Genomic DNA, 10,714 nt, shown 5'->3' with positions numbered 1-10,714 from the left:
GGCGGGGCCCGGGGCGGGGCCTCAGGATCCGCCCGGGCCTCTGTCTCTTCTGCCGCCCCGCCCGCCGCCCGCTGACACGAGTCGGGGAGCTGTCGCTACCGCCGCCGCCTTTGAGGAGCCGGGCCGGGAGCGAGAGCCGGGAGCGGGCCCTCGAGCCGCCGCCGCCGCCGCCGCCATGGGGAACCGCGTTTCGCGGGAAGACTTCGAATGGGTCTACACCGACGAGCCCCACGCCACTCGGCGCCTGGAGATCCTGGGTGAGGGCCGGGCCCGCGCCCCGTTATGTGCGTGCGCGGTCTCCCGCCACCGGCGCGCGGCCCCTGCGCGCCCGAGGCCCGTTAAGAGCCGGCTCCCTGCCGCGTCTCGCCGCCGTCCCGGCCGCCCAGCCTCGCGGGAAAGGCCGGGGGAGGCGCGGGGCCGGGGCTCCCGGGCTTGGGCCCGGCGCGGGAGGCGGGGGACCCTCGCGCGCTCCCGCCCCGCCTCGCGGCCCTGGCCCTTCGGCGGGGAGGCGCAGGCGCGCCCCCGAGCGCGGGCGTCCGGTCGGGGCCAGAGTTTGCTTAGAGCCGAGTCCCCTCAGGCTAGGCCACCCTTGGTTAGAGCCTTTCTCCTGGAGATTCCTGTGCCGCCGGTGGGGCGTTTCCTCCCCTCCCCCCTCTCACTCTTCCTCTTCCCACTCCTCCGAGCGGGCCGGGGGAAGCCAGGCTGCGAGCGCGTGCGAGGCAGGGCGTGGTCCTGGAGCATCTGCAGGCCCACACGCCAGGCGCGCTGACGTTGGCAGACGCCGGCAAGCCATCCTGGTGCGGGCGGCTGGGCCCCGGGGAGGAGGCCGGTGGTACCCGACCAGGTGACCCCAGGGGCGTCTCGGAAGGAAGGGTGAGCGAGCATTCCAGGATCGGAGTCCTGGTGCGCTCACGCTGTTCTCACTAACCCTCATATCAAGGCTGGGACGCAGGAAGGGCAGATACTTAAATATTTTTCATCCATCCCAGTTTTGTGTACGAAAAGGCTGAAGTATGAGAGACTTGCCAAGATTAGCCTTCTAGTCCCCTGATTGCAGATGTAGGACCTTTTTACTGGGTTAACTAGGCCTTATTCAACTCTCTAGAGGTGATAAGGCGCTCAGCAGTTTGCAGCTTCTGTATTTTATAGAGAATTCTCTCATCTCTCCCAGGTTACTCTTAATGATATGCTAGGCATTCTGCTGAGTGCTTTACAAACATTACCCAATTTAATCCTCCCAGTAACTAAGTCAGTGTTATCTCTATTTTAAAGATGAGGTAAGAGTGAATAAGTAAATGTTAGAGAGGGATTCTCATCTGGGTTAGATTGCCTCCAAAGCGGATGCTTTTAACTTCTTTGCTGTTGTTTCAAAAATCAGGAAACTGGTGGGTGGTAAGTTGAATAAGAGGAATTCTTTCTCATACACAGCGTTCCCCTAGTTTTTCTTCTCAGCATCCATTTACACGGTGTACAGAAGAATCAAGCCCCTAAATTTTGATGGGTTATCTAAAGTTAGAAATTTCATGTTCTTAGAAAAAGGAGTTAGCAAATCCCATTGAAATGAATTTTTAAAAATCAAATTAGTAAATTAGGAGCCTCAGCCTTTATAGTTGCTATTAAGGGTAGCTTTTTAAGAGACTTTGGTTCTTGGATGCTTTCCTTTTTTTAACTTTTATTTTTAATTTAAACATATCTTTTGCAAGCACTTACACAAAAGTGATAGCATATAGTATATTTAATCTATGCCTGATCAACATGTTGCATAAGAATAATGTGGGATCCACCCTGTAAAAACCAACTCCTGAATATGGCACTTAGCTATGTAAGTAAGGAAGTAAAAAGGTGCTTGTTGATGCTTATCTCAACGCTGACTGAGCCTTTTTCCCACAAACTTATTATCACTGGACCATTTCACTTGGAAAGTAAAAGGATTACATATTTCTCAATGAAAATACATTTTCCCTGCAGCTGTGAATACTGCTCAGTGTTCCATTTCAGGGGTGGAGATTGAATAACCTCAGGAAAGATAACAGTCTGGAGACTTGTTTAAATTATACTTAAATGAGGAGATATTTCTGAAATGTGTCAGGTTTTGGGGGAGAGAGATGCATGAGAGAACAGGGATATGTTGTTTAATACCCAACATCTGTACACTAAATTTACATTTAGAGTTATCATAAAATTTCATTTAAAAGGCATCTATTGAAAATTAATGAAGGCTAAGGACTATACTAATATTAGTGGGTCAGATAATCACAAGAAATGCTCCTTTTGAAGTGTATGGTTCAGCGGGGTCTTTTTAGTGTATTCACAGAGTTTTTAACTATCACTGCAATCTAATTTTTAGAAAATGTTTGTTACCCCAAAAAGAAACCCTGTACTCATTAATAGTCTCCATATCCCCCACTCCCACCCACCAGTCCTGGGCAACCGCTAATCTACTTTCTGTCTCTCTAGATTTGCCTATTGTAGACATTTCTTATAAATGAAATCATACAAACTTGCTCATCTGTTATTGACTGCTTTCACTTAGCATAATGTTTTCAATGTTCATCCACGTTATAGCATGTATCAGTACCTGTTCCTTTTTGCGACCAAATAATTTTGGGGTGTGGTGTAAGAAGGAGGTCTAGTTGTGTTCTTTTGCATGTGGGTCACCAGTTGTCTCAGCACCATTTGTTGAAAAGACTGTTCTTTTCCCATTTAATTATATTGGCACCCTTGAAGTATTGATTTTCGTATATTATTACCACTGTGCAAAAATTTGGTACAGAATTACTTGGAGCAAGTTGATTTATGTGAGAGAACTGTACTATATACGTTTCATGATTTTAGAATACCTACAAAATGTGTATTCTATCATTTGTACCAGGATAATTAGTTTTATACTAAAGCCTGTAGGATTGCTTTTTTTTTTTTTTTTTTGCCTATTGTCTACAGAATTATTAACATTTGATGAAATGAACTGATGCCAACAAAGAGGTTAGGGACTGGAGGCAAAAGAGGGGAAAGGAAAGAAATGGGAAGAATTACCTTGAATTAACACTATCCTTATTTTTTGTATATAAAACTGGACTTAACTTCCTGTCTTGCATTTTAAGCTTTTATTGAATTCCTCATTTCATATTTAGAGAAAAGAGGATTTTTCCCTTCTCAGTTTTTTCAAGAACCTTCTAAATGACCTGTCCCAAGAAAAATGCCCTTCTTCCTTTTGACATCCTGGGTCAGATATACTTGACAACACACAACATTCATTATATCTGGGTTTCTATCTCTGGAGTGGTGGGATACAGATAAGAATCTGAATTTGCCTGTAGGCGACACTTGCCTGATGTGCAGAGGCTTTCATTATTGGCCTTTTTCATAATACTTGGATATTTGCATGTAAATTAAACAAAGAAAATAAGACTCTAACATAAATTAGCATTGTACAATTCTAATGTGAAAATAAATAGGAAAGTGGCGTTGTGAATGCACAGAGTTCTTTGAAAATTATCCTGATATCCAGATGACCAGAAAGAGTCTACACTGGCAAAAATGTTACATGTCTAACTGTCTGAAATAGGAAAACGGTTAGAAGTTATAACTGGCAGTTAAAAGTTATTTAGTCATCATAACACAACATTGTAAAATGACTTTAACTCAATAAAAAGTGTTTTAAAAAAGTGATTTAGTCATTGTAAATGAAATATTGTGTATAATAAGTATATATTGTATAAGTGTTACATAAAAGTATATTGTAATAAGTCCATAATCTGTCAGACAGATAGAATAGATCTACCAAATGATTGCCACTTTGTAAAACTTATAAGTTTACAAAAATTGTTAGGAGTGAAAAGGGAACTGACAACATGAAATCTTTACTCATTTGTGACTATCTGTTAATATGAAGAATCTAGATTTTGAAACTCTTTTTTCCTGCAAAAATTCTTAATTTGTTGTGACGTGGTATTTAGTAACTTTATTGTTAAAATATATTTCTTCCCTGTGGTAGATAAATATCTGATAAAGTCTCTAATAGAGGACATATAATGATTTGGAAAAAATTAATTGAAATGTTAATTCAATTGACATTAATTTAATTATAATTGCAGAACTATTATACTTTTCTCAGTTACTGATTTTGTTTTTGTTTGTTTTTTCTTTATAGCAAAGTATCCTGAGATAAAATCCTTGATGAAACCTGATTCCAACTTGATATGGATTATAATCATGATGGTTCTCACTCAGCTGGTTGCCTTTTATTTAGTGAAGGACTTGGACTGGAAATGGGTCATATTTTGGGCATATGTCTTTGGCAGCTGCATTACCCATTCAATGACTCTGGCTATTCATGAAATTTCCCACAATAATGCCTTTGGCCACTACAAATCTATTTGGAATCGTTGGTTTGGAATATTTGCTAATCTTCCTATTGGTGTTCCATATTCAATTTCCTTTAAGAGGTACCATATGGATCATCATCGATACCTCGGGGGTGATGGCATTGATGTGGATATTCCAACAGATTTTGAAGGCTGGTTCTTCTGTACTGCTTTCAGAAAGTTTATATGGGTTATTCTTCAACCTCTCTTTTATGCTTTTCGACCTCTGTTCATCAATCCCAAGCCAATTTCTTATCTGGAAATTATAAATACAGTGATCCAGATCACTTTTGACGTTGTGATCTTCTACGTTTTGGGAATTAAATCTTTAGTCTACATGTTGGCAGGAACCTTACTTGGTCTAGGTTTGCACCCGATTTCTGGACATTTTATAGCTGAACATTACATGTTCTTAAAGGGACATGAAACATACTCGTACTATGGGCCTCTGAATTTACTTACCTTCAATGTGGGTTACCATAATGAACACCATGACTTCCCCAACATTCCCGGAAAAAGCCTTCCCCTGGTAAGTAAAGGATTTGATACATGTTGTAATTTCTGATGGTTATATGATCAAAATTAGACTTGACTGGCTCATTTTAAATGGAATTGAGTATATTTTGTCCATCAAGGCCATTCATCAGAGAAAACAGCTAGAGTCTGAGTCTTGAGTAGGCCAGCCTAATCTATACTCTCCTGGATCCCTAAGCCTACAGGTAACACGTAGGGCTTAGAACTGTTGGGAGTTCTGCAAAATTGGCTAACGTGTACAGTAAATCAGAAATAGGAAAAAAAAAAGAAATAGAAAATGAATTCCCTCTGCCAAGGGAGCAAAAGTTCACATAACCTTTATCACTGTTAAGCTGAATGTACTTAGCTAAGGTTTATGTGTTGGTTTGTTGTGAAATACAGACGTCCTACATAATTGACCTGCAAAATAAATGAACATCAATTTCCAGAAGGACAGACTTCCCACAGGCGGGGACCTCTGTCTCCTGTCACAGTAGACACCGAGTATACTCTTTGTGGAGTAAATGAGAGAAGACACATTGATGCTCATCCTTTCATCCCCCACAAAAGAATGATCCTCTCCAAACTTCAGTTACATTTCTGGTGAATTCTCTTATTAGGCTGTCCATTTCTCAGAATTGATAGCTTTTACAATCCATTACCAAAAAATGTTTCCATAAATCTAGTTGTATGAGATGTGGTATTAATTTTTCTTGATTTTTATAAAGCAGCTGTTTCTCTTCTTTTTAATTTAACTTATTTTATTTTATTTTCTTTATGGCAGTACTGGTGATTGAACCCAGGACCTCATGCATGCTAAGCCAGAGCTCTACCACTGAGCTATACCCTCCCCCTTTATTTTATTTTATTTTTTTAAGCTGTGGTATAAGAGAACCATAGCCAGATATTTTGTACTATTATATCCACCCAGCCAAATTGTATAGATTTCCTCTTAAGTTTTTAAATGTTGATTGTCCACAGACACATAAACATGACAACTAAATATGGCATTTGATTATTGACTGGATTCCCAATGAGGAAAGAAAAAAATCTAGAAAGGACATGGAGTTAGGAATTTTTGAATCTGGTCCATATAATAGATAATATTGTATCAATATGAAATTTCTGGAGTGTGATAATGGTTTTACAGGGCAATGTCCTTGTTCTCAGGAGAAACATATTGAATATTTAGGGGTGAAATATTCCCTATAAGTTTTCACATAATGTCTGCAACTTATTCTCAAAAGGTCCAGCAAAGAAAGTGAAGTATGTGGTATGTATTATTTAAGAAGAGAAAGTATTAATTGGTGGACCTAGGCAAAGAGCATAAGGGTGTTGCTTTTACTGTTCTTTCAACCTTGCTTTAGGTTTTGCAGTTTTCAAAACAAAATAGGGGAAAATACCAGGCAACTGTCAGAAGAGAGCTTTGAAACCAGTGTAATGTGATGCTCATGTGGCTACTTTGTGTCACTTGAGCCTGAAGAAGAGTGCACTCACCTTTGTTTGCCTCTTCCCTGACTAGGAAAGGAAATTCTTATTTCTTAAGAGGTTGTAGTTTAAGGAGAAAGCCGATCACCTTCTGAACGAAATAATTTTTTCCAGCGTAAGCCACATACTTTGACTTGAAATTTTCTTGAACAGTCCCTAACTGGAAATTTAGTTGAGTCAAGACATTGCTTGACCTAAGGCTCATGGTTTCATCAGTGAGTATTCTTTCCCACTCCATTTCATGCTGTCTTCTTGTTCCTTAGCTAAACTAACTAACAGACGTTCTCAGAATTCTGTACTCTTTCCTGGTTTTTCTATGATGTACATCAGGGAGTGTCTTGTTCTGCAGTAGTTGTGTTGCAGTAGTCATGTTTCATGTAACTATCACACAGGTAGTTACTAGGTGTGTATAACAAAGTTTTCTTTACCAGCTCTATTGAGATATAACTCATAGATACAATTCATTCATTAAAATGTACAATTGAGTGGTTTTTAGATTGTTTAGAGTTGTACAGCCATCACTGTGGTCAGTTTTGGAACATTTTTTTATCACAGTAGCCAGATTCTTTTTTTTTTAACTGAGCTTTTGCTTTTCATAGAACACTTTTTAAGTGTGTATTTTTCCATTTGCTCACAACTTCATAAAGTATGAAGACAGACATCCGGGTGTATATTATGTCAGTGTTTGAACAAAATTGGACACATGACTAATAAATTCCCTAGGTTTTCTAATTCCTGCTGTAAAGGGATTTATTAAATGTTTGCTTTATGTCTTTTTTAAAATGTATAAATTATAAACATTTTTGTTTTTATTATGATTTTTAACATATTTTTAGTCTCAAGGAGTATCTTAACTTGATTCAGAATGCTTATTCCAGATCTAAACTGGCTCTGTCATTTTATTTTTTTAGAAAGATAGTATCTTTTGTAGTCTAGCTGTTAAAATTACAGGAGGCCCCAATTATCTGAGGGGGTTATGTTGGCTGCCTGAAACCCTGGATAGTACCGACCCTTAATTGTGCTGTAATTTTTCCCTATACCAACAGGCCAGTAGCATATATAGTGTGGATATGCTGGACAAAGAGATGATTCACATTTCAGACGAGACAGAGCAGGAGGGTGCCAGATTTCATCCCAGGATGAAATATTCGGAATAGTGCAGAATTTGAAACTTCTCAATTGTTTATTTCTGGAATTTTCCATTTAATATTTTCACACTGTGGGTAACTGAAACTGTGGGAAGTGAAACTGCAGATAAGGCGGGAAAACTGTAAATTGATTGATTGCTACTGGCTTTGTCATCAGTTTGATGTGGATTAGGACCCAAGTGTATTTGTATGTGTGTGGTCTGTAGATCATCCTTATTCATGAAAGAATTTTAGAAAGTTTTGAAGGACTGTGATCAAAGGTATGACATCACCCCGTGTTTCTTCTGAGTGACTAGAGCAGCCATGTGAAAGGGCGCTGTTTGGCCTTAATTGTTCCCGTAGTTTTGTACCTTAATCTGCTCCTTCCACGACCAGAGAATATTACATTTCCCAAGTGGAAGGAGTAATTTAAACAAACTTTTTTTGTTTTTGTTTTTGTTTCTGTCTATTTTCAACATCTTGAACTTCTTGGATTCTGTGCCTTTGTTTTCCTTTGGGATTTATTAGGATAGTTTTTGAACATTTTGATGAAGCCACAGAATTTTTCAGTACTCAGCACTAGCTAGTTTTCCTTGCTAGTCACACTGGCAGTAGTCATTTTTTAAAAGATGTACTCAACTCGAGATGGCCAAATTGTACACTTGGTAAGTGATTAACTTCTAACTGGCATGCCACAGTAATTTATTAGTATTTGCAGATTCCTTAATGGCAGGGGGTCAGGTGGTCCCTTTACATCCTACAGTAGGGCCAGCCATGCTGTATGATGCTTGAAAAACATCAAGTTGATTGGATTGCAAGTATTTGTAGTTACAGATTCCAAGTGCCAAATTCTACAAATAAACCAGTATTTAGCCCCTTGGAGCTTGTTGGAAAGAGTCAGTGATTCTAGAGTGTCAAGTATATTTTACTGTTGAAATGCAAACTGCTTTTTGTTTAGAATTCCCAAAGCTGCTACATTTATTTATTTGTTTGTTTGTTTGTTTAAGCAGGAGGCGGCAAAAAGTCTCCTGGTTTCTCTTCTAAGTGTTGGTGTCAGACACTCATCTGCCATCTTTAAAAGGACTCAGTTAACACCCATTATTCATCTTGCTATATTTTTTTCCTTCTAGGTGAGGAAAATAGCAGCTGAATACTACGACAACCTTCCCCACTACAATTCCTGGGCAAAAGTACTGTATGATTTTGTGATGGATGATACAATAAGTCCCTATTCAAGAGTGAAGAGGCATCAAAAAGGCAAGGTGGTTCTGGAATAAATGTCATTATTGGCAAAGGAATTCCTCTCAGACTTTAAAATAGCTGATAAAGTGGAACTTTTTGCATTATTAATTTAAGACCTGGTGATGTGTAGAAGCTGCCCTTGTACAGATTCAAAGTATGATCACCATGGTATCAAGAAGCTAATCTGGCTTTAAACAGTCAGCCTGTCTGCTCCGTGTTCAGCTTTACTCACAGGAAGCTTGTTTGTTGTGTTACCTCGTGCAGGAGGTTGTCACTGATGTCTGACATTTTGTAAACATATCATAAACAAAGCTCTTACAAAGCTATTTCTTGTATGTTATTTTCACTCTAAGGATTTACTTTATTAAACAGCTAATAAACTGAGCTATTGATCACAATAGTGTATATCACATTTTTGCATTTTACTATCTTTACACTGTGGCCAAAAGTACTGGGCTGAACTTACCTTACAATTTAAACATGGCCTAGAAATGTCTTTTCTGTGCAAGCAGAATGACTCAGTCTGTACTGTTGTACACGGGGCCCAAGTTAGACACTGCTGAGTCCTGTACAGCCTTATTTGTAAGTAAAGGCATTTTTGAATTTCATCACATCCAACGTTTCATGTGTGGACTCTTAAGTTAGAAGCAGCTCAACTGATAAAGGGTCTCATGTCATTTCATTGCAGCGGAAACTGGTTGGGTCTGATGGTAGATGGTTGGTGTCAAGTAGCCAGTATCGTGGGCTGTCAGGCTAGAAGTCCTGAAACGTGTCAGTTGGGTAAATTTCATGTGATATGGTGAACTGTTTAAAAAATTACCTGCAGTATCAAAAATAATCAGATAGTCTACAGTTTGTACACAACACCACCCCTCAGGCACCCTGAATATGAGACACAAGACTCCTGCTTCTGTACTGCAGCTTCTCCTGCTGGCAGTGGAGATTGTCATGCTCTTCCTCAGGGGCACTGGTTTTCACAGACCTAATATTTGGGTACAAAGTACTTTGCTTTCCCTTCCGGATGATCTTGCCTGGGAAAATTCCTAGTATCTTTGAACTGTTGTTCAAAGACCCCTTGGTTTCACGTTTCCAGTGCTAATAGAACCAACTTTACAGTTCAGATGTACTTGGTCAGTCAGTGTAAAAGAATTTGTGAAACACCCCCATGGATTTGATGCTAGACTTTAAATGGGTCGTGTGCTCTCCCCAAGCCCTCGGCTCCCCTTGCCTGTAGAACTCTGGCCAGGGGCTCCAGCTGCCCGAATGCTGGAAGTGCTGGAAACCCCTAGATGTCCTGTCAGCCCAGCCCTCTCTCGGGTCCATTTCCTGCTGGGTGGGTAGAGGGGGGCATCACCATCCTTCCCCACACCTGCTGGTTCCACTCCCTTCCTGATGTAGGTTCCAGCCTCCTGGCAGCTCTCCGGGCCAGTCTGGCTCCCATTTGCCAGCTCCATCTAGACTTAACGTCTCTGGCAGTGACTTTTCCAAAGAGAGACCTGTGAACCCGTGTAGGGGGAAGGCTGGGCTGCAGAGCCTTTAAGGCTCAAGAGTAGGTCCTGAGAAGTCAGTCAGTGGCTTTGCACAAGTTCTCCCTCCTGCCTAGATTTCCTCTCCTCCCTGCCTGGTCTGGGTAGCTCCTCGTTCAGACTCCTACCAGTGTTCTGTAGCCAGTCCCTGTCCCCAGAAGGTCGATTGCCACTTTGGGATTCATTCATGGTCCACATACTATTTTGTAAACAGCGCTGTTTGTTGCCCCTTCAGGCTGTAACTCCTTATGGGCAGGGATGATCTTTGATTTCTCTATTCCCCAAATCTAGCAGAGTCAGTGCTTCGCTTGAAGAAAGTGCTTAATGAATGGAGAGAGGCCAACAGAGGTAATCCTTGAACTTGAGAAGCTTTTCATTGAAAACAGAAACAAAGCAAAAGATGGAGGGTATTTGGATAACCTTCGAGTGAGTGTGGTGTACTGAAAACATAGGA

At 40.7% G+C, this 10,714-nt stretch overlaps 1 protein-coding gene across 1 annotated transcript; it reads left to right on the top strand.

The window, feature by feature from the left end:
- Positions 1-21: 21 nt before the first annotated feature.
- Positions 22-9,132, top strand: DEGS1 (delta 4-desaturase, sphingolipid 1). The gene is made up of 3 exons (XM_072948679.1): positions 22-257; positions 4,151-4,893; positions 8,623-9,132. Exons 1-3 carry the CDS (start codon positions 176-178, stop codon positions 8,767-8,769), a joined length of 972 nt encoding a protein of 323 aa, XP_072804780.1. The 5' UTR covers positions 22-175; the 3' UTR covers positions 8,770-9,132.
- The last annotated feature ends 1,582 nt before the right edge of the window (positions 9,133-10,714 follow it).

The sequence above is a fragment of the Vicugna pacos genome, chromosome 23 (genome assembly GCF_048564905.1).
Source record: "Vicugna pacos chromosome 23, VicPac4, whole genome shotgun sequence".
NCBI lineage: Eukaryota > Metazoa > Chordata > Mammalia > Artiodactyla > Camelidae > Vicugna > Vicugna pacos.
Note: the sequence above shows the minus strand (reverse complement) of the source record. Positions and strands in the feature narration are given on the sequence as shown.